Source organism: Phoca vitulina, unplaced genomic scaffold, assembly GCF_004348235.1.
Source record: "Phoca vitulina isolate PV1807 unplaced genomic scaffold, GSC_HSeal_1.0 scaffold6, whole genome shotgun sequence".
Lineage (NCBI taxonomy): Eukaryota > Metazoa > Chordata > Mammalia > Carnivora > Phocidae > Phoca > Phoca vitulina.
The window spans coordinates 47,639,226-47,664,469 of NW_022589709.1; the positions used below are offsets into that span (position 1 = coordinate 47,639,226).

Below are 25,244 nucleotides of genomic sequence, written 5' to 3' on the forward strand. Positions count from 1 at the left end.
TTTATAGAGCCATGTTCTGCAAGCAAGCTTTTCTGAAATCAATCAGGAAGCAAGTGAAATAAACTTCTTCTATCATGCCTTTCCTTTTTAGCATTAGTTGTATATCATCTCTTCCTCCTGCTCACTCTCCTATATTACTGTAATAAAATTCAGTGTTTTATTTAAATGAATAAACACACAAACACTTATTTTATACAGGAGGAAACCCAGAAGCTCTGTGGCTACCACTAATTTTGAGATGGCACAGGAACTTTTTTACACATACCAGTTTTATAACATTTCTGGTATTTATAATATGCATATTATTAATAATATTGGCCTATCTTTGAGTTTATTTTTCTATATAGTTCTTACATTCATTATAATACAGAAATTACTGGTTAATTTTAAGAATTTGGGGACTAATGATGTCTTCCTGGATAGAGAGAAATTAATACAATTTCAAATCTGCTACACCCAGTTAAATAGTGAAGAGTCAAAAGTCTAAAAAAGTTCCCTTCGGCTACAAAAAGGAACTGAGGAAAAAAACCCACAAAATAAATATCATTGACGAGAAAGAAAAGCACATTAAGACCATGCTAAAAAATTCTGCTTAAATATTATTCGTAAATGTCCTACAAGAAAAGCATAATGATCTTCTTATAAAATAATTCTGGGAAGAGCTATGCCTGCGGCAAACAGCAAAACTCAGGGCCGCGGCGGCTCACTAATACTTGGAAAGGACACATCTAGATCTATAAACACAGAGCTCCGCAAGAGTTACTGTGTAAGGAAAGGTGGAAATTTTGAAAAAGAAGCTAAAACTGCCTCAGTGAGATCAGTGGGCAGCCAGATAGGCTGGCTTACTTAAGTAATTTGCCATTACACTGCAGCACGGGGCACTGGATCCAAATTTATACCTTATACACGTCACAGATCGATTCTAATCATGGCCCTTTAGAGCATGCTGGGAACAGTCTGGACCATAATGGTTCAATCTGTAAGTATCAAGGGTCTACTCTAAGGACCACAGTTCCTCAAACAAGCCATATGCAGAGGCAATACTCGATGGAAAAGAGGGTGAGAGTTGGGAAGGCCCACATGGACCTCCTGCTTGTTACACCCCTGGGGTTACTTCTTCAAGTTGGCGCTGGTCCTGTGTGTCCTCTTCTCAGCTGGGGTTTCTCTTGAGAATTGTCATCTACTAGCAGGTTTTTTTTTCTCTTCTACACTGCCTAACGAATAGTAAATTTTCTCTCTGCTTCTTTTCACAAACATTCTAAGAATGAGCAGACAAGGCCTTTAAAAAACTTTATTGCTACAGAAAAGGAAACTAAAATTGGAAATTAATATATATTTCAGAAATCTTAGAAAATTCTCACAAGCACCTTTCCATGCTCTATAGTTCCTCACTTTCTTAGGTGTTGATGCAAGAAGTATGTCTTGATTTGTTCTAGTAGTTTCTCACATACTCCTGGGATCCAATTCTGTCTTGGTTAAACGTCAGATATTGTTACTCAAACTACAGGCTGTCGTATCACTGGGCTTGCATCATTGCTAAGTTTGCTTAATTCACTCCAGAAACCGCTCTCTGTTTTCTCCAATACCACACTTAACCCATTCCTACTCTCCCTCTTTTCTTTCTTCTCTCTCAAGAATTCTCAAGTATTTTTTCTTTAGAAGTAAGATGTAACAGAGAATAATTTTCACATCTTAAACACACTAAGCAGAATTCAGATATGCTGCATGCTGTGAATTAATAAAATTTTTTTCTAAAGATTTTCCCCCAATATTTCTTCCCTTTTCCTTAAGAATACTACTACTTACCAATACTGCCCCAAATCTAAATATCACCCCATATCCACTCCATATTTGATTCAAGGTTAAAAGATGATTCTCTATATACACAAAATATGAGAAAAACTATCTCAGAAGCAGTGAGCTAAGTTTCTGCTTTCATTATTTTCTTACAAATACTTTCAGAGTCAGAAATAATACAGTCAATAAGGCTTATAGTATTCTAATGAGTACATAAAAACTGAGAACAGAGGTGAAAAAGGAAAGTTGTCAAAAGTATCACTGGCTTGACAATCTACTTATTTTTTCCCAATAATAACAAAATCCATGTACCACATGGGGCTGCTAAAATAGGTTTTTAAAAAATTATTACAAAGTTATAAAATTTCAGAACAGAAGGGTATAAAATAAGAAGCACATACAAAGTAAGGGTTTTCCTGCCTTCCTCTCTCACTTCTCAGAGGTAATCATATTTGATGGAGTCTGTTCTTGGTCCTGTAAGTATCTTTAAATAATTTGCTGATACCATTAGTACAATTTTTTTTTTTTTTTTTAAAGATTTTATTTATTTATTCATGAGAGACAGAGAGAGAGAGGCAGAGGGAGAAGCAGGCTCCCAAGGAGCAGGGAGCCCGAAGTGGGACTCGATCCCAGGACCCTGGGATCATGACCTGAGCCGAAGGCAGACGCTTAACCATCTGAGCCACCCAGGTGCCCCCCATTAGTACAATTTTTTAAAAGAGAATTTGACTATAACAATGCTGAATATCTAGAATTTATTTGGTTTGAACAGAATCACTAATTCTCAAAAAATGTTGTAAAAGTGATTCTGAATCAATATACTATTCAATTTCTATAGGTTTTTAAAAACCAGTAAGAATTCATCCCACAGTTAATAACTAAGAAATTTCTTGCCTCAAACTCATCACCTTAACCTAATAAAGGTTAAGTAAAGAATAAGATAATTTACCTCCCTAATTAGTTGTAACTCAATTATTTTATCTCCATACTGTGCTTTTTCTTAAACTTCACTGCCACACTGATTTAAAAAAGAAAAAAAAATCTAATCTACTATCCCTTATGAATTCCTGATCAGTTTTCCCCATTTTTACTGTAAAACTACCAGCTGGATCCAGGACTGTCTTCCCAAGACTTAAGCTTTATTTCAGTTTGCATAGTATGAGCTCTAAAATGTCTGGGTTTCATAAAATAAAACCCAAGATGTTGATAATCCTTGTGTTAATATTTGTAAGTAGAGTGAAATAAGGAACTGGTAGAAAGACTGGAGTCAGGCAGGACTGGGCTTCTGATTTAGGTAACTTACCTAACTATTCCATCCCTCAGTTTTCTTCACTACAAAATGGGAATAACCCCTTTCTGTGTTGTTACAAATGTTAAATAATATACATAAAGTGCTTAGCACCATTCTGATCAAGTGCTTGACAAATGGTAACTATATTAGTAGTAGTAGTATATGAATAACATTTACATAGGGCTTTAATGTATGATTAAAAAGCACTTTCACGTATTTTAACTCAATTGGTCTTTGGAGTAGTCTCATGACATAGGTGATTCTGCCTTGGTCACATAGCACGAAGGGGGAAGTGGCACTTCACACCCAGCTTTTTCCTACTGTCATACCAGGTAACCGCCTTTCTACTACATATCTTTTATTAATGTTATTAAGCAGTTTTGATCATCTCATTTTCAACAAATAGCCTGGAATAGTGGTACTAAGGTCACTTGTTTCCTTTGCAACGTCCTGACAGCATAGTGAAACCAAGTGATGCAATTAAATATTTGGCTGGACGGTGGGGGGGCCACTAAGTATAAATATTGTCACATTATTTTTCTGTTATATAGACTTCTAGGTGGAATACATTGTGAAACGTCTGCCTGAGGCCAAAAGATTTGAGTCCAAAAGATACACTGACTTAAACAATGGTCTATTACATGGCAGAAGTTTAATAAATATTTTAATAGGGGCCCCTGGGTGGCTCAGTCGTTAAGCGTCTGCCTTCAGCTCAGGTCATGATCCCGGGGCCCTGGGCTCAAGCCCCGCATCGGGCTCCCTGCTCGGCGGGAAGCCTGCTTCTCCCTCTCCCACTCCCCCTGCTGTGTTCCCTCTCTTGCTGTGTCTCTCTCTCTCTGTCAAATAAATAAATAAATAAATCTTTAAAATAAATAATAAATATTTTAATAAAGATTATAATCTGTAGGGTTTCTTATTTCAAATAATTATACAAATCAGCAGTCTTTTGACTAAATATATAAAGTAATGCAAATGTTTAAAAATTTTATTTGAAATTAAGCTCTTCCCCACTAGAAAAATATCTGCTTTTTAAAATCCTGAATAAAATGTTCATCCATCCTATGGAAATTATTCACAAATTTCCTAATTTGCTATCTTAACGAAGTAGGATTTCTCAAATTCCCTCAGTTAGGCTCTCTATATTTTATTAAACATAAGATATAGAAGTAGCATGCCTCAAGACTCAGAATAAGACCAAAGGATACAACCACATTTAAAAAGCATACTTCTTCCTGATTCTCACTCAGATATTAATAATATCAAACTTTAAACTGAAGTATGCATGCCAAAAAACACATTCTGAACAGCAGTTACATCAGCTCATGGAAGACTCACTAATTGTAGGTTTTCGCTATAGTTTTGGTTTTTTTTTTGTTTGTTTGTTTTTTTCTTGCTATTTGTTCTCTAGCAGCTATACTACTAACTTCAGAAGGAAACCCTACCTTTTAATCACTGTGTGATCCAACCAACACAGGTGGTTCACTTCTATCATTTCATTATCTGCAGGCCAGAGATCAAAGACTAACTTTTCTCTCCTGGATTTAGGGTAAATGAATCCTATAAGTTATTATTAACAAGAGTCACATTTTCTATAATACAATTTCAACAAATAATATTAAAACACATGTAACATTAAATTGCATGATTTTACCAAGAGAGTAAATAAACACACAAAAAACTGTTATTAAAATAATTCTTACCAACACAAAGTATTACGTCGTATTTCCAAGGAACAAAAGAGAAAATCTGAAAACAAACAAATATTCATCCTATCCTCGGATTTTTGTTTACATTTTAAAATAACTTTTCTACTTGAGATAAACAAATGCAAAATAAAAGTATGTTGACATTACCTCCTGTCCTGACACTGTTACATATTGTACAGAAGGATTTTTTAGTATTTTTCGTATTTCTTGTAAATGTATTTGGATCTTGTCAGTAACTTCTTGAATTTCATCCTTCCTCTTTTTTATTAAAGGGAAGTCAGTAAGGTCTTCGAATAATTCAGTTTTATTCCCAGTTCTAAAAAATGAAAAAAAAAATGCAAATACATATATTGAAGCATACTACCTATACCAGTTATCAATTATTTTTCACAGCATGATAAATACCAAAGGGTTGGGAATCAGGAAAGCAAGGCTCTAATCCCAGCTGTCACTAAGTATTTATGGGTTGGTTTCTTAATTTCTTTGAATATACAAAATTATCCCAACATCATTTTCATTTTGCAAGTTCATGATTCCCGTGGTGAAAATGAGAGATAAAATTAAATATGTGTTGTTCACCTATGCAGAAAATAAACACGAATGTAAATACTGTCTTTCTTCCCCTTTTATAAAAGAGTTCTTTGTGGAATGAACTATAAAATGACTACCTCGTAAAGGAAAACTTTGCTTCTGTGGTTTATAAACAACGCAGACTACCGCTGGGAATCTAGGAAATAAGTGTAAGATGCCATCTGACTCCCACGTTTGAATTAATAAACTGCTACTATTTGTTCTGCCTGGACTCTATCTTTTCATCATCTGGTACCTGGAGAAGTACTGTTATCTGTCCTTGATAATGAACTGCCTAAGTTTTATATGGCAGAGGGTTACTTTCAGCTATCATAGACAGCCTTTAGCATCCCATCCCATTTCTAATTTCAAATGCAACGTCTACCAGTACCGCGAGGGAAGCTTACGAATCCATACAACAAATGGCAAATCTATTAGTTCTTCCTTTCCAGCAGTGACAGTAATCTAAGAGTCTACTACTTACTTGGCAGCTTGTTCATTAAGCATCCTTAAGTAACGTTCCACTGGACTGAGGAGTTCAGGAATCTCTAAAATAAATGTCTGGAGCAAGTCTGACCGAACATGGGAATTAACAGCAGGTATTAATGCTTGAAATTCTGACTTCAGGTGATACAGGGTTTTGACAATCAAGAAGAACTCTTGCGTAGAACACTGAAAAAAGAAATCTTTTTTAGCTAAATAACATAAGATATATGAACATGAAGTTTAATTAGTGGTCTTTTAATTAGTGGTCTTTTCTTTTTTAGTTAATGGTCTTTTTCAAGTTAGAATCAGAATTCAAGAAAATTTTAATTTACTCTATATACTAGTTAATTGAAATAAAGTATTGTTGATAACTTCTAAATGTTAAATTAATAGTTCAAATACTTTATAACATTTTAAAACTCTAAAGAAAATAATTTGGGCCAGGGAGAATAAAGCCAATACTTGTTCAATAATTTTTCACTTTAAAATATATTGACCACATAGCAAAAATGCAGTAACCAATGTCAAAAATATAAAGGACAATTCTGGGGAAATATCTGCAAAACGTGTGAGAAATAAATGGCAAAATTCTTCCCAGTTTAATGAGCTCTTCTTACAAATCTACCTGGAAAAGATGAATAATCCACAGAATAATGGCTAAGAGAACTGAATATGCAGCTCATAAAAAAAAAGAATGTCCAATAAGCACAATTAACCTCACACATAATTAGAACAAGCAAATTAAAATGACAAGATAGCATTTGTCACTTATCAGAATGCCAAAGATTTTAAAACCTGATAATAGCTAAGTCACACAGGCTATTAAAAAAGACACTTTTATATACAATTAGTAGAGGCATAACCTCTTTGAAGAGTAAAGTGCATATACCCTTTGCCTAAATAATTCCACTCTTAAAAATTAAACAAAAACTATACTTAACAAGTAGTGAAAAAGTATGTGTATCTGAATATTTATAGTAGCACTATTGGTAATAATATTAAACAGATGAATAGGAAACAAGTATCTAACAATTGGGATCTTATTAGGAAAAGCTCATACAATGTAATAGTATTAAACAGTTAAAAATTAAGACATCTGTACATATTGATGTACAGATCAACATGGAACTCCATAATTTTGACAAATATTAAATATACATAGTATATGTTTATACTATATACCATATGTATTTATACAGTAAAATTTCATTTTTGATTCTTCATATTATATGCATTATTCTATATAGAGAAAAATATAAATAAAAAATATCTGGAAGGGTACACATGTTAACGTACTCTAGTTACCTCTGGGTGGTGTGTATTCAGGGGGAAAGTAGAGGAAAATGTTTTATTCTTTATTTCATACCTTTATAAACACTGTTGCAATTTTTAAACATGAACATGAATAATTTTTACTTTTGGAACTTCTGATAAAGAGAATAAGCTGAACATGTACATCTAATTTCACACTATCTTGAAACTACAGTCCAAGATTGTTTAAAAAGGCATAAAACCTCAAGAATAACTAGAAGAAAAGACAGCAGTAACAACATCTTAGAAACTATAAAGTAAATAGATAAGTGGTAACTGACTTAGAAGATTCAAAATATTAGCATTTCAAGCTGGCTATGAGGAAAACTAGAACCCAACTTGAGTTACACCAAGAATCCTAAAAGACTCAGAAATTAGTGGCACAAATTATCTTTGGAAGTGGAAGCTGGGAGTGGGTGGGTGGGTAGAACATGACTGGTTGCAAATGAATTAAGAAGCAATTATCCCTCAATATTTCATTCCTCTCCATGCCACTGAGCAATCACTATTTTCCTAACCAACAAAAGACTAATTTTATTATCTGCAGAAGGTAAAACATAGTGTACCTGAACCATCTTCAGGCATAGTGAAAGATGAGAATATCACCAAAAGCAAGGGATTAAAATAAGAGAAAACGGAGATTCCCAATTGCCTCCCCCTAGCTCCCAGAACATTGTTAGCCATTCAGGAGGCTAAAAGAGTGCCTAGGGAATAGCACAGGCCCAAGAGGAAAATTCTGAAGATACTAAAGCAGGAGTTCACTCCAAAAATGGATCAGCTAGTACACTGTACAGTTTACTTCATATTTTGCAAGCCATATTCATCTACAGAGATCTTTTTTTTTTTTAATTTTATTTATTCATTTGACAGAGAGAGACACAGTGAGAGAGGGAACACAAGCAGGGGGAGTGGGAGAGGGAGAAGCAGGCTCCCCGCGGAGCAAGGAGCCTGATGTGGGACTCAATCCCAGGACCATGGGATCATGACCTGAGCTGAAGGCAGTCGCTTAACCGACTGAGCCACCCAGGCGCCCTACAGAGATCTTCTTATCAGCATTTTATCCACTGATAAAACTCTTACCCACTCTTTAAAAATGATCAGGCATCAGGTAAAAAATTCTAACATGAAATGAAAAAACCAAAACAATCAATCAATCAATCAACAAATACTAGAGGGAATACAGCCTATATACGTAGAAGAAAATGTCTTAGAAAAAATCAGTATTACTGTTGGTGGGAATGCAAGCTGGTGCAGCCACTCTGGAAAACAGTATGGAGGTTCCTCAAAAAGTTGCAAATAGAGCTACCTTATGATCCAGCAATTGCACTACTGGGTATTTACCCCAAAGATACAAATGCAGTGATCCGACAGGGCACCTGCACCCCAATATTTATAGCAGCAATGTCCACAATAGCTATACTATGGAAAGAGCCCAGATACCCATCAAAAGATGGATAAAGAAGATGTGGTACACATATACAATGGAATACTATGCAGTCATCAAAAAAATGAAATCTGGCCATTTGCAATGACGTGGATGGAACTACAGGGTATTACGCTAAGCGAAATAAGTCAATCACAGAAAGACAATTATACAATCTCACTCATATGTGGAATTTAAGAAACAAAACAGGATCATAGGGGAAGGGAAGGAAAAATAAAACAAGACAAAATCAAAGAGGGAGACAAACCATAAGAGATTCTTTTTTTTTTTTTTTTAAAGATTTTATTTATTTATTTGACAGAGAGAGAGATAGCAAGAGCAGGAACACAAGCAGGGGGAGTGGGAGAAGGAGAAGCAGGCTCCCCACGGAGCAGGGAGCCCGATGTGGGACTCGATCCCAGGACCCTGGGATCATGACCTGAGCTGAAGGCAGACGCTTAACGACTGAGCCACCCAGGTACCCAAACCATAAGAGATTCTTAATCATAGGAAACAAACTGAGGGTTGCTGGAGGGGAGGAGAGTGGGGGGATGGGATAACTGGGTGATGGACATTAAGGAGGGCACGTGATGTAAGGAACACTGAGTATTTAGTAAGACTGATGAATCACTGAACTCTACCTCTGAAACTAATAATAATACATTGTATGTTAATTGAATTTAAATAAAAACATTAAAAATAAATAAACTTAAAAAAAAAAACAATATCCTCAGTTAAACAGAGAAGAATGCAATCATGAAACAGAACGGGATACTTTTTTTTTTTAAATAGGAACATTCAGAGAACAGGATTCAATCAATTCAAAAAAAAGAACTTCAAAAAAGAAAGAACCTAAATATAACTCAGGAAAATTTCCCAGAACTTGGTTGCCAAATTTAAAGGCTCAACACATGGGGCGCCTGGGTGGCTCAGTCGTTAAGCGTCTGCCTTCAGCTCAGGTCATGATCCCAGAGTCCTGGGATCAAGCCCCGCATCGGGCTCCCTGCTCCGCGGGAAGCCTGCTTCTCCCCTCTCCCACTCCCCCTGCTTGTGTTCCTGCTCTCGCTATCTCTCTCTGTCAAATAAATAAATAAAATCTTTTAAAAAAATAAATAAATAAAGGCTCAATACAATGGATGAAAACAGAACCAAATCATGGCAAATCATCATGAAATCTGAGAATACCAGGGATGAAAAGAAAATGTTTCAATTTCTGGAAGGAGATAAAAAAGTCACACCAAGAATCAGGAATCAGACTATCCAACAAAAATAACAGAAGCTAGAAGACAATGGAGTAACACAAAATTCTAAAGGAAAATAATTTATAGCCTAGAACTTTATACCCAAACTACCAATCAAATGTGAGTAGGAAACAAGACATTTCCAGGGGCGCCTGGGTGGCTCAGTCGGTTAAGCATCTGCCTTTGGCTCAGGTCATGATCCCAGGGTCCTGGGATCAAGCCCTGTGTTGGGCTCCCTGTTCAGTGGAGACCCTGCTACTCTTTCTCCTTCTGCCCCTCCCCCCTGCTCGTGCACTCTCTCTCTCTCAAATAAATAAAATCTTAAAAAAAAAAAAAAGAAAAGAAAACAAGACATTTCCAGACAACATTTCAAAACATTTACTGTTGACCCTTGAACAACACAGGTTTGAATTGTGCAGGTCCACTTCTACACAAATTTTTTTGTATAAATACTACAGTACTGCAAATGTATTTTGTCTTTCTCAAAAGAAATTGTCTTAATATTACGATTTTCTTCACATCTTTTCTCTAGCTTACTTTATTGTAAGAAGACAGTATATAATAAAATATAACATACAAAACATGTTAATTGACTATCATTAAACTTCAGGTCAACAGCAGGCTATTAGTAGTTAAGTTTTGGGGCAGTCAAAAGTTATACATAGATTTTCAACTCTTCAGGGGTCAATGCCCTTAACTCCTGCACTGTTCAAAGGAGTTGAGGTCAACTGTACTTCCAATACCCTGTCTCAGGATGCTTCTAGAAAATGCACTCTATCAGAATGAAGTGATAAACCAAAAGGAAGACACAGAATTTTGAACAAAAGACTCAATTCAAGGGAAATAAATCAAAGAAGATAGCTATACAACTAGTATAGAGGGCAATCAGTCTAAGTTGGACCAGGTAAAATGAAATAGAATATCTGATGAAAATAAGTATCTTGAGATGAGAAGATGATTTAGGGTTGAGTAAATGATAAGTACACATAATAAATAGTATACATAAAATGAATTAATGCTAAGAACCTATTTAGAAAGAAAAAATTATTAACTAAAAGGAATGAAGTAAATTATGCAAAAAATTAAGAAGTTAGGTCCAACTGAATAAAAGCTGAATCTAAAGTGTATCATAAAGTATCTCTTCACCAGAGAGGCCACTGTATGATGGGAAAGATAAATACAGAGGCTGGATTTTTGTAATGTGGAGCCTAGAAGGTTTTTGGCCAACAGTCAATAGTTATTTATTAAATAGATACATTCTAACAAAAATGAAAACTAAAAGTAAACATTTCAATACAATTTTTGAATAATAATAATCTCTTATAATTATTGTAATCTGAGCATGATTTTTCATCCTCAGATATAAAATTTAAGTCAGCAACAGCAGCAAAGTGAAAACGAAGTGCTTTGCAATTTTAAGTGCCCAAGGCACGTTGTTTTCAAGTTTCTTAAACAAAATAACTCAACAGAGCTGCCAGAAAGCTGAAGAGAAGGGTGAAGTAGTAGCTCCTGGAGTCACTCATGTTCAATCCCATCTCCAGCAGCAAATTTCTCTGTGGAAGAGCATTAGAACACATCCGTAAGTGTGGAAAAGGGTCATCATGGGACTAGAAGAACTCCAGCCTAAGTTCCATACTGAGAACGTGGCTTTAGGCTTATACCAGTCTGGCCAAGAAATTATTCTCGCCTACCAAATTCTGGAAACACTCTCCTCTAACATTTACTAAGTGCTATAATCCTTTAAATGTATTCACCAATCTTAGCAGTTATGTATCATTTTCTTACAAAACAGTTCTTGAGCAAAGTTAGTATGGGTTTCTAAGACTAACACTGTTCTCTAAGATTTGAACTTGAAGTTTTACTATAAGATACTAATTATGTGTGTGTGTGTGTATATATATATATATATTTATTTATATATATATTTAGTAAAATACTTTTACTAATCAAGAAATGTTTGTTTTGTTTCAGGGTCGGCCTTCTTGGTATCTTCTATTATTATCGACATGAAAAATACCTATTTATGACTATTCCATGGCACTTTCCACACAGCCATATGGCCTAGGCTTACCACTTCCACAACATCCAAATAGTGTTCCTAACCATTTTATGAATTTTACATAATTGGCACAGTCTGTGCCCAGGATATCACTCACCATTTGGTGCATACAGCAGAAGCTTATTTAGAGTAATCTAATGATAAAGAACAGACATGTGTTTGGTGGTGTGTTCCAAGAGCCAGCAAACTAATCTATAAAAATTAGGTTGAAAGCATTTAGACTTCCTAAAGTTGGTCTGTTACCAAGTCATTTCTAATCCTCACTTTTCAAATCAATCTTCAGGCACACTTGTGTAAACATTTAAACAGCAATAAGGAACAACTTCTGAGTGAGTCATAAGTTCCTTCACTAAAGTACAGTTTGAAACTCTAAAACAAAAGTCATTCTTGGTTACTTTTAAAATGAATCCGATTCTATACCATATAATTTTAATTATATGTAAAAATCTTAAAAAAAAAAAAAAAAAGGCAAACCCATAGATGCAGAGAATAGATTTGTGGTTGCCAGAGGTGGGCCATGGAGGGCAAGTGGATGAAATGGGTGAAGATGATCAAAAGGTACAAACTTCCAATTAGAAAAGAAGTAAGTCCTGGAGATGTAATGTATAGCATGGTAACTATAGTTAATAATACTGTACTGCATGTCTGAACACTGCTAAGAGAGTAGATCCTAAAAGTTCTCATCATAAGAAAAAGAAGGCTTTGTAACTACATGTGGTGATGAATGTTAATTAGACCTATGGTGATTATTTCTCAATATATACGTATATCAAACCACTGATTATGTGTACATCTGAAACACAAGGCTATATGTCAATTATATCTCAATTTTAAAAAAAGAATTAGATTATTTTACCAGATATCGCTTCTCGGCCTTTTGGCTAAGATCAAGTGTAGATTATTTTACCAGAGTTTTAAAACTTTTGTAAATACACAAACCTTATGAATTGAAAACATCAAAGTAAAGTTTAAAGAGAAGCAAAGCACAATAAAAATCACAGCACCATGGAAAGATGCTTCTGTCTTGATGCCATGGATACTTTGACTCTGCTCTTTTAGTTAGCAATTAATACTTTTCTCAGCTTTGTCCCTATTTTTTCTTGAGAAAGAGAGAAATCTTTAATGACTGTCAGTGAATCCTTTCAAGCAGTGAAGACAAGGTGCTTAGAGACCTATTGCTTGATGAAGGGTAATATGCACTGATTGTCAAGCACAGGACCAATGATACAACCTAACAAATGGCTTGACATCCACTCTGTAACCTCAAAAATGTCAACCATAAAATTTCTGACTACATTAGTCCCCCCTTATCTATGGGGGATATGTTCTAAGACCCCTAATGGATATCTGAAACCCCAGATAGTACCTAACCCCATATGTACTGTTTTTTCCTATACACATATACCTATGATAAAGTTTAATTGATAAACTAGGTGCACTAGTAAGAGGTGCACAATAACTAATAATCAAGTAGAACAATTATAACAATATACTGTAATAAAAGTTATATGAATGTGGTCTTTCTCTCTCCCTGTCAAAATATATTACACTGTACTCACCCTTCTTCTTATGATGATATGAGACGATAAAATGCCTACTGATGAGATGAAGTGAGGCGAATGTCATAGGCACTGTGACACAGAGTTAGGCTATTACTGACCTTCTGACAGTATATCAGAAGGTGACCACCTGCTTCTAGACTGCTGTTGACGGCGGGTAACTGGAACCGCAGGAAATGGGGCGGTACAGAATCAGGACAACCTCTGTTACTGCCAGCGAAACACCACCACAAGGGCACCAACTCATGGTACAAAAGACTCCACTGACCCCGTAACCAACCCATGCATTCTTCCCGAGGGATGAGTATTTCCCAATTCTGGCTTGTTCTTTGTTTTCAAATTTAGCTGAAGCATATGGAGCAGTTACATAAGTCCTCTCGGGCACTGCAAGTATTCTCAGAAGCAGTACTTATTGTTCCAGTAAAACTTTGTGGGGGAAAGGACTAAAAAAAGTAAAGACTAATGAAAAATTGGTCACAACTAAAATGTGGGCACATAAAAACTGTTCTACAATAAAATTATTACATTGGCAGGGATTTACATTTGGGCAGAAAATAAAGATGGCTTATGTCAGGATAACCAGGAAAAAAATGCAATGGTAGTCAAAACTACTACATCAAAAATGGTCACATCCGAAGTGTACCCACTAAAAACCCAGTCAAGGACCCTGGTTTAAATACTAATTCTGTCCCTTACTAACAAGCTACTAACTCTCTTCTCAGCATCATCATTTTATCCAAGGTAATGCAAGCTGTGATAGCATTATATAGAGATAGCAGTATACATAGTGTCCCTTTAGTAAGAAGGTGAGAAACACAGTTTATCTTCTCAATTTCATAAAGTTTTTACAAGGGACAAAGGGTCTAACGTATGTGAATGACTCCCACAACAGGTAAAACACTATAGAAAGTTTATCAACAATTATAAATATACTTAATTGATTTTTATTAATTCTAAGCATATTTTGAAGATAAATTATTTCTGTGTGAAAAATCTCTCGGTTTTTTTCATTTAATTGGCATTAATTAATTTATTTACTTTTAATTAAGTTTTTATTTTAATGCCAGTATACTTAACAGAGTGTTACATTAGTTTTAGGTGTCCAATATCATGATTTAACAATTCCACACATCACCCAGTGCTCATCACAACAAGTTTACTCCTGAATCCCCATCATCTATTTCACCCATCCCCCTGCCCACCTCCCCTCTGGTAACCATCAGTTTGTTCTGCATAGTTAAGAGTCTGTTTCTTGATCTGTGTCTCTCTTATTTTTCCCTTTGCTCGTTTGTTTTGTTTCTTAAATTCCACGAGTGAAATCATATGGTATTTGTCTTTCTCACTTATTTCACTTAGCATTATAATCTCTAGCTTCATCCATGTCATAGCAAATAAGATTTCATTCTTTTTTATACCACCTTTTCTTTATCCATTCATCTGTCGACCGACACCTGGGCTGCTTCCGTAATTTGGCTATTGTAAATAATGCTGCAATAAACATGAGGGTGCATGTACCCCTTTGAATTAGCATTCTTGTATTCTTCGGGTAAATACCCAGTAGTACAATTGCTGGATCGTAGGGTACTTTTAACTTTTTGAAGAACCCCCATACTGTTCTTCACAATGGCTGCATCACTTTGCATTCCCTCCACAAGTGCAAGAGAATTCCTTTTTCTCCACATCCTTGCCAACACCTGTTGTTTCTTATACTGTTGATTTTATCCATTCTCACAGGTGTGAGATATCTCACTATAGTTTTGATTTGTATTTCCCTGATAAGTGATGATGAGCATCTTTTCATGCGTCTGTTGGCTACCTGGATGTCTTCTTTGGAGAAATGTCTGTGCATGTCTTCTGCCCATTTTTTTTAAATTTTATTTTATTATGTTATGTTAATCACCATATATTACATCATTAGTTTTTTGGTTTTTTTTTTTTTTTAAAGATTTTATTTATTTATTTGAAAGAGAGAGAGAGAGCACATGAGAGGAGGGAGGGTCAGAGGGAGAAGCACACTCCCTGCTGAGCAGGGAGCCTGATGTGGGACTCGATCCCAGGACTCCAGGATCATAACCTGAGCTGAAGGCAGTCGCTTAACCAAATGAGCCACCCAGGTGCCCCAACATCATTAGTTTTTGATGTAGTGTTCCTGATTCATTGTTTGCATATAACACACAGTGCTCCATTTTTAATTGGATTACTTGTTTTTTAGGTGTTGAGCTATATAAGTTCTTTACATATTTTGAATACTAACCCTTTATTGGATATATCATTCAAAAATATCTTCTCCCATTCCATAGGCTGCCTTTTAGTTTTGTTGACTGTCTCCTTCACTGTGCAGAAGCTTTTTATTTTGATGTAGTCCCAATCATTTATTTTTGCTTTTATTTCCCTTGCCTCAGGAGACATTATCTAGAAAGAAGTTGCTACAGCTAATGTCAAAAAAGTTATTGCCTGTGTTCTCTTCTAGGATTTTTATGACTTCAGGTCTCACATTTAGGTCTTTAATCCATTTTGAATTTATTTTTGTGCATGCTGTAAGAAAGTGGTCCAATTTCATTCTTTTTTTTAAGATTTATTTATTTATTTTGAGAGAGAGAGTGTGTGTGTGTAAATGGGGGGAGGGGCAGCGGGAGAGGGACAGAATCTTAAGCAGACTCTTCACTGAGCAAAGAACCCAATCCGGGGCTCAATCTCACAACCCTGAGATCATGGCCTGAGCCAAAATCAAGAGTCGGACATTTAACTGACTAAGACACCCAGGTGCCCCAGTTTCATTATTCTGCATGTTGCTGTCCAGTTTCCTCAACACCATTTGTTGAAGAGATGCTCTTTTTTTAAAGATTTATTTATTTATTTGAGAAAGAGAGAGAGAAAGTGGGGGGAGGGGCACAGAAAGAATCTTCAAGCAGACTCCCCACCAAGTGCAGAGCCTGACAACGCAGGGCTCGATCTCAGGACCCATGAGATCATCACCTGAGCCGAAACCAAGACTTGGACGCTCATCCAACTGTGCCACCTTGGCACTCCAAGACTGTCTTTTTCCCACTGGGTAGTCTTTCCCGCTTTGTTGAAGGTTCAGTGACCATTTAATTGTGGGTTTGTTTCGGGATTTTCTATTCTGTTCCATTGATCTATTGTCTCTTTCTGTGCCAGTACCACACTGTTTTGATTCTACAGCTTTGTAATAAAACTTAACATTCAGAATTGTGATGCCTCTAGCTTTGCTTTTCTTTTTTTAAGACTGCTTTAGCTACTTGGGGTCTTCTGAGGTTCCACACAGATTTTAGGATTGTCTGTTCTAGTTCTGTGAAAAAAGCTGTTGGTATTTTGATAGGGATTCCATTAAATCTGTAGATTGCTCTGGGTAGTATAGACATTTTAACAATATTTGTTCTTCCAAATACTGGAGCACAGAATGTCTTTCCATTTCTTGGTGTTGTCTTCAATTTCTTTCATCTGTGTTTTTGTTGTTGTTGTTGAAGTTTTATTTGAGTTGACACACAATGTTACATTAGTTTCAGGTATAGAACATAGCAATTTGACAACGCTGTACATTATGCTTGCTCACCAGAAGGGTAGCAACCATCTGTCACAATGCCATTACACTATTAGTGACTGCATTCCCTATGCAGTACCTTTTATTCCCGTGACTTACATATTCCATAACAGGAAGCATGCACCTCCCACTCCCTTTTATCCATTTTGTCCATCCCCCCCACCTTCTTCCTTCTGGCAACCATCAGTTTGTTCTCTGTAGTCACATGTCTGATTCTGCTTTTTTGTTTATTCATTTGTTTTCTTTTTCCCTGACTTATTTCATATAGCATAATACCCTCTAGGTCCATTGATGTTGCAAATGGCAAGATCTCATACTTTTTTTATGGCTGATTACTACTGAGTATATATACACCACACTTTCCTTATCCATTTGTTCATTTTTGTTTTTTGGATTCCATGTATAAGTGAAATCATATGGTATTTGTCTTTCTCTGACTTATTCCATCTAGGATTATACCCTCTAGGTCTATTCATGTTGTCACAAATGTTCAAGATCTCTTTCTTTTCATGGCTCAGTAATACTCCATTCTGTAATATTCCAATGTATCTCTCATCTTTTTTTTTTTTAAAGCTTTAATATAAACCCCAACTAGTAAACATACAGTGTACTACCAGCTTTGGGTATACAATTCAGTGACTCAACACCTATACATAACACCCGGTACTCATCACAACAAGTGTACTCCTTAATCTCCATCACCCACTTCACCCATCCTCCCACCCACCTCCCCTTTGGTAACCATCAGTTTGCTCTCTATAATTAAGAGTCTCCTTGGGGCACCTGGGTGGCTCAGTTAAGTGTCTGCCTTCAGCCCAGGTCATGATCTCAGGGTCCTGGGATCAAATCCCGCGTCAGGCTCTCTGCTCAGCGGAGAGTCTGCTTCTCCCTCTCCCTCTACCCCTGCAACCACTTGTGCTCTCTGTCAAATAAATAAATAAAATCTTAAAAAAAAAAAAAAAAGAATCTCTTTCACGGTTTGCACACTCTTTTTTCCCCCTATGCTCATTTGTTTTGCTTCTTAAATTCCACACGAGTGAAATCATATGGTATTTGTCTTTTCTGACTTTTTCATTTGGCACAATTCTCTATGCTCCATCCACAACATTACAAATGACAAGATTTTGTTCTTTTTTATGACCAAGAAATACTCATGTGTGTGTGTATGTGTGTGTGTGGGGGGGGGTTCACTGCATGTGTAGATATATATATCACACCTTCTTTACCAATTCATCAGTCGATAGACATTTCATCAGTGTTTTATAGTTTTCAGAGTACAGGTGTTTCACCTCTTTGGTTAGGTTTATTTCTAGGTATATTATTTTTGGTGCAATTGTAAATGGAATTGTTTTCTTAATTTTGCTTTCTGCTGCTTCATTATTGGTGTATATATATATATATATGCAACAGATTTCTGTACATTGATTTTGTATCATAGGACTTTACTCAATTTATCAGTTCTAGAAGTTTTTTTGGTCGAGTCTTTACGGTTTTCTATATGGAGTATCATGTCATCTGCAAATAGTGAAAGTTTTACTTCTTCCTTACCATTCTAGGTATCTTTTATTTCTTTCCTTGTCTGATTGCTGTGGCTAGGACTTCCAGTACTATGGTGGATAAAAGCAGTGAGAGTGGACATCCTTGTCTTATTCCTGACCTTACTCTTAGTTTTTCCCCATTAAGGATGATGTTAGCTGTAAGTTTTTCATATATGCCCTTTATTATGTTGAGGTACGTTCCCTCTAAACCTACTTTGTTGAAGGTTTTTATCATGAATGGATGTTGCACTTTGTCAAATGCTTTTTCTGCATCTATTGAAATGATCACATGATTCTTATCCTTTCTCTTATTGATATGATGTATGATGTTGATTTAAGAATACTGAACCACCCTTGTAGCCCAGGAATAAATCACACTTGATCGTGATGAATGTTTTTTTTAATGTACGGTTGGATTTAGTTTGCTAGTATTTTGTTGGGATTTTTTGTAGGGATATTGGCCTATAGATCACTTTTTCAGTGGTGTCTTTATCCGGTTTTGATATCAGGGTAATGCTGGCTTCACAGAACGAATTTGGAAGTTTTCCTTCCTTTTCTATTTTTTGGAATAGTTTGAGAAGATTAGGTATCAACTCTTCTTTAAATGTTTAGCAGAATTCACCCGTGAAGCCACATGGTCCTGGACTTTTGTTGGGATATTTTTGATTACTGAATCAACTTCTTTGCTGGTTACTGGTCTGTTCAAGTTTTCTATTTCTCCTTGTTTCAGTTTTGGTAGTTTATATGTTTCTAGGAATTTATCTATTTCTTCCAGGTTGTCCAATTTGTTGGCATGTAGTTTATAATATTCTCTTATGATTGTTGGTATTTCTGTGGTGTTGGTTGTTATTTCTCCTCTCTTATTTGTGATTTTGAGTCCTTTCTTTTTTTTCTTGGTAAACCTGGCTAGGGGTTTATCAATCTTATTAATCTTATTTTTTTCCAAAGAACCAGCTTCTATTTTCATTGAGCTGCTTTTTTTTTTTTTTAGTTTCCGTATCATTTATTTCTGCTCTGATCTTAATTATTTCCTTCCTTCTCCTGATTTTAGGTTTTGTTTGTTGTTCTTTTTCTAGCTCCTTTAGGTGTAAGGTTAGGAGGTTTGAGATCTGTCTTGCTTCTTGAGGTAGGTGCCTGTATTGCTATAAACTTCCCTCTTATGACTGCCTTCAGGTGTCCCAAAAGTTTTGGACCATCACGTTTTCATTTGCATTTGTTTCCATGTAGTTTTTCCTTTCTCCTTTGATTTCCTGGTTGATCCACCATTCATCATTTAGTAGCATGTTGTTTAACCTCCATATATTTGTGGTCTTTCCAGATTTTTTCTTGTGGTTGACTCCCAGTTTCATAGCATTGTGGTCAGAAAAGATGCATGGTATGATTTTGATCTTCTCAAATTTGCTGAGGTTTGCTTTGTGGGCTAATAAGTGATCTATTCTGGAGAAGAGTTCTGTGTGCACTTGAAAAGAATGTGTATTCTTTGGGTTTAGGATGCAATGTTCTGAATTTATCTGTTAAGTCCATCTGGTCCAATGTGCCACTCAAAGCCACTGTTTCCTTCATTCTTCTGTTTAGATGATCTGTGCATTGATCTATTACTATATTATTATCAATTAGTTCCTCTATGTCAGTTATTAACTGTTTATGTATTTGGGCGCTATGTGGGTGTATACATATTTACAATTGTTATATCTTCTTGTTGGATTGTCCTCTTTATTATTATTTAGTGCCGTTCTTTGTCTCTTGTTACAGTTTTTGTTTTAAAGTCCAGTTTGTCCAATATAAGTATTGCTACCCTGGCTTTCTTCGGACATCCATTTGCATGGTAGATGTTTCTCTATCCCCTCACTTTTAATCTGCTGAATGTAGCATATAGATGGGTCTTGTTTTTTTATTCATTCTGTCACCCTACGTCTTTTGATTGGAGTGTTTAGTCCACTTACATTCAAAGTAATTATTAATAGATATGTATTTATTGCCATTTTATTACTTGTTTTGTGGTTGTTTCTGAAGATTTTCTTTGATCCTTTCTTTCTCTCTTTCATGTTTTGCTGGTTTTCTTTGGTGATACATTTAGATTTCTATCTCTTCATTCTTTACAAGTTTACTAGTGATTTCTGATATATGGTTACCATTAGTTTGTATATAACCTCTTCTGCATGTAGCAGTCTATATTAAGTTGATGGCTGTTAAAGTTTGAACCCATTCTTTTCTCCTCTCCTCCCCATGTTTTAGGTATATGTTATTATATTTTATATCCTTTTTTGTGTGTGAGTTCCTTGACTGATTTTTTACAGAAATAATCATTTTTACTGCTTTTAGATTTCCTACATTTATACTTCACTTTTGGTCTCTTCTTTCCACTCAAGTTCCCCTTAAATATTTCTTACAGTGCTGGTTTAGTGGTCATGAACTCCTTTTAGTTTTTGTTTGTCTGGGAAACTATCTCTCCTTCTATTCTGAACAATAGCCTTGCTGGATACAGTATTCTTGGCTGCAGATTTTTCCCACTAGGCACTTTGAGTATATCGTGCCACTCCTTTCTGATTTGCAAAGTTTCTGTTGAAAAAAACCTTCTGCTAGCCTCATGGGAAAATCCTCTCTTGTTAATGTTATGACAAACTGTAAAGCTTAAGTGCTAAAAATCAAAATAATGCTTTTTACTTTGCTTCAATACCCAAACTCATTTGCATATTGATACCCCCACAGATATATTAGCAGATTTTTCCTTTGGATAAGTCAAATGAGAAATTGTTCTAGGGTCAAAAGAAATAAGACATCTCTTTTTTAAAAATGGCTAGTCTAGGGGTGCCTGGGTGGAATAGTCGATTAAGTGTTGGACTCTTGGTTTCAGCTCAGGTCATGATCTCAGGATCATGGGCTCGAGCCCCACTCCCAGCTCTGTGTTTAGCACAGAGTCAGCTTGGGATTCTCTCTCCCCTCTCCCACTGCCCCTCCCCCCGGCCCCTCTGTGCACACATGTGTGTGCATGTGCACACTCTCTAATAATTAAATCTTTTTTTAAAAAAATGGCTAGTCTAAGAAATTTCCTATTTTGATGATGGTCCACATTTTGAGGATGAAACATGAGAATATCCTGTGTTAAAACAGAAGGGCCTCTATGCGTTGCTGTAGTTAACAGAAAGGGGCAAACTTTACTTTTTACAATGCAAAAATTGGAATAACTTTATTTTTTTTATTTTTTATTTTTTTAAGATTTTATTTATTTACCTGACAGAGAGAGACACAGCGAGAGAGGGAACACAAGCAGGGGGAGTGGGAGAGGGAGAAGCAGGCTTCCCACGGAGCAGGGAGCCCGATGCGGGGCTCGATCCCAGGACCCTGGGATCACGACCTGAGCCAAAGGCAGACACTTAACGACTGAGCCAACCAGGCACCCCTAAAAAATTGGAATAACTTTAATTTGTGCCATTAAATGTTCTAAGAATTCTCTCATGTTATCCATAAGATTTCACAAAATAATAACAATGATGAAGCTCTGACATGTTTTCCTTTAATACCTGGTGTCCTTGTGCTGCAGAACATTAACAGCTTTAATAGATTTGATTTCTATCACACTTACTTTTTTGTGATAAATGCTACAGAGTCCTCTCTCTATATCCGGCAGTTTACGCAGATGATTTTCTATCTGACCAAACACACTGGATTCTGAATGGAGTACTTCAGATACAGCATCTAGTCGAGCATTTATCTCCCTGTGGGAACAGAGTAGTAACAATTATAAGATATGTTAGGAATTCAGAATAGAGACATTTCCCACTCTTATGCCCAGCACTGTGACAACAGCTACTTAGAAAAACATAAAGGGACTCCTCCTCCGTACCTCTGGCCCTTCCTAACCCCTATCATTTACATCAAAGAGCAGGTACCATACAAAGAAAGTCATTAACTAAGTGGAGCAGAAACTGGCTCCTTAGATTTTCCATTCCTCCTGGGCAAACACACAGACGACATTTCCCAGTCAGACAACATTTCCCAGTTTCCCTCTGCAATTAGCTATGGCCATGTACCCACATTGTAGACAATAAAATGTAAGCAGGAATGATTAAGCCAATTCTGGCTCTGGCCCATAAAACCCTCCTGTGTGATCTTTCACATCTGTTCTTTCCCCAGCTGAATGTTAGGCCCCAAACAATCTTGTGAGCCACCTGAAGAATCTCTCAGCCTGGGTCCGTTAGTGGAGCAGAAAACCCATCACTCCCACATTTGCTACCAGGTGGACTTTACATTAGCAAGAAATAAACTTTTATTGTATTTAAACCACTGAGATTGAGGATTTATTTGCTACAACTGCTTGTTTTACCTTGGCTAATATAACGGATCTACAAAGGGCAACTGAGTTTTCTAGTCCGACTGAAATGACTGATCATCTCAGTCAAAAACCAATTCATTCATTCAACCAACTACTTTGATAGAAGACTTGGTGGTGGTGGCTGAATCGATCACCTGTTTGAAGTGGGATTAGGCATTACTGAGCCTGAGCAAAGACTCAGAGCAGTAACAGAAAGTACAGAAGATAAGACGTCAGGAGACATGGGAGACCAGAGTAGGAGGATTTCATCAGTGGCTGCACCATAAGTGATGGGCAGGCCACTGGAGAGGAAATGGTGAAGCTGTCAACTTAAAATGGAAACCGGATTGACTAAATGTGCCCTAAACAGGATGTGGCCCACCTAGTGCCTATAAATGCCAAAGGCCCAGACTAGGTATGATGGCCATAATGTGGTATTAAAGACTGAGATAAGTAAACATAGCTAGTAGATAGTGAGCCCTCAGTAAATGTTTTTTTGAACGAAGAATGAGCAAGCAAGCAAATGAAAGAATGAACTGACACTCAGGGCCAAAGGGAAACGTGAGCTACTGAATACACATTTGTCTAACAAAGTTCTTTGATATCACACACATTGACGTGAAGGGCAAGCCTCAGAATCCTGCCTAGATGACTGTTAAATTGAGTACTTCCCAATTAATTGAGTGCTTTTCTCTTTATTATCCTTCAAACTACTCTGTGAGGTCATGCCTGTTCACAACATGCATACTAGGCTGGCTTTATTTCAGTTTCATTTTTCTCTGGCTCATACTCTACTATGTAGAACAGGCATTTGGTTCAGCATGACACAGTAGAACACACCCGAGCTTTGTAGACATACACACTGGTTCCTCCATTCTCAGTGGGGTGGCCTCTTAAATCAATCCATTTCTTTCCATCTCTACTACTGCTACACTAGTTTAAGTAAAAATCATTTCTCACACAGACTACAAAAAGAACAACCTAACTTTCCTGCATCCACTTCTGCCCCTTTTCCAATCCAGTCTCCACACTGTAGCCTGAGCGGTCTTCCAACTCTGTTCATGTCTTACCTCTGCTTTCAGCTCATCAATGATTTGCCAATAATCTTAGATGCAAATCCAGATTCCTTCACTGACCTACAAGACAACTGGGCCCTGCTTACCTCTCAAGTCTCAAGTCAGACCGCTGCCACTCTCTTCCTCTCGCTGTAAGTTTGACTTACACTGAAATTGTTCCATATTTTGGTCACTCCCAACTTCTCTGATACCAGGGCCTGCTCATTTGCTGCTCACTCTGCCTTGAAGACTCTCTTCCTCTCTCCTGCTACCTACCAGCTCCACTTTGTTTGGCAAACTCCTATTCACCCTTCTTCTGAAAGAGCTTTTTGGACTCAGCAGACCAGATTTAATCCTCTGCCGTCCTTTTCCACACAACCCTCTATTGTCTTTCCCATAGTGGAAATCGTAATTGTATTTACTTCTCTGTCTTTTCTGCTGGACTGTAAGCTCAGTGAGAACAGGGATCATTTCTTCGTTCCCACAGTTCTGGGATCACAATATGTGTTCAAAAAGTAGTTCTTGAATTCAATTCAGCTCAATTCCAAAGACTACATATAAAGTAAATCAAGATGAGGTGAAAAAAAAATTAAATTTTCTTTGCATAGGATTGTTGTGATAAAATAAATCAATGTTTTACCCTAACGTTTACCCAAAATGCTATACAAATATAAAGTTTTATTTTAATAACTCACTCCTGCATAAATGAGAGATAACACCAATTGGAACAGACTAGGTTGATGCTACAGATGGTATGAGGACAGATAAAATAATACCATCTGTGAATGTATAAGACAGCCTACAAAGATAGCTGCTCTCTCAAAAATTATAAAGGTTGTTGGAGATATGGAAAGATAAAAGCAAAACAGGTTAATAAAAGCCTAAGTCATATTTATGAAATATTCCAGAAGATTTTTTTTTTAAATAGACATGAAACTACAAATTTCTTAGAAAGAGACAAAAAAGGATGTGCTAAGCTGGTCTGCAATCTGGAAAAATACAAAGGTACTGGCTTTTTATTTTAGCCTAATGACAGCACAGGCAAAAGCATATTTACTATGAATCATTTTGGTTTTAACCCAGCCTTCATTGGTTAGGGAGCTCAGAAGTTAAAAATTTGGGCAGGTGACCTCAGTTAAAATCCAGCCTCTACCATTTACCAGTTATTTAGTCTTGCCCTAGTTTCTCCATCTATAAAATGGGAATAATAATGGTCTCTAACTCAGAGCTGTTACAAGAATGCAATGAAATAATGCATGGTAAACAGTACAGTGCCTGGTACATAGTAAGTACTCAATACAAATTAGCTGTTAACAGTGATCTTTATTTGCTTATAC

The 25,244-nt window shown here is 36.4% G+C and overlaps 1 protein-coding gene and 1 pseudogene across 3 annotated transcripts in view; one reads left to right on the forward strand and one right to left on the reverse strand.

Moving 5' to 3' along the window:
- Nucleotides 1–25,244, reverse strand: part of MSH3 (mutS homolog 3) — a 177,479-nt gene that overhangs the window by 73,580 nt on the left and 78,655 nt on the right. For all 3 annotated transcript variants that reach the window (XM_032404094.1, XM_032404092.1, XM_032404093.1), the window contains exons 13-15: nt 22,124–22,256; nt 5,849–6,036; nt 4,942–5,110 (exon numbers count right to left, since the gene is read on the reverse strand). In XM_032404094.1, the coding sequence (XP_032259985.1) occupies nt 4,942–5,110; nt 5,849–6,036; nt 22,124–22,256 (490 nt within the window). The remainder of the gene's footprint in view (nt 1–4,941; nt 5,111–5,848; nt 6,037–22,123; nt 22,257–25,244) is intronic.
- Nucleotides 12,746–12,828, forward strand: LOC116632527 (annotated as a pseudogene).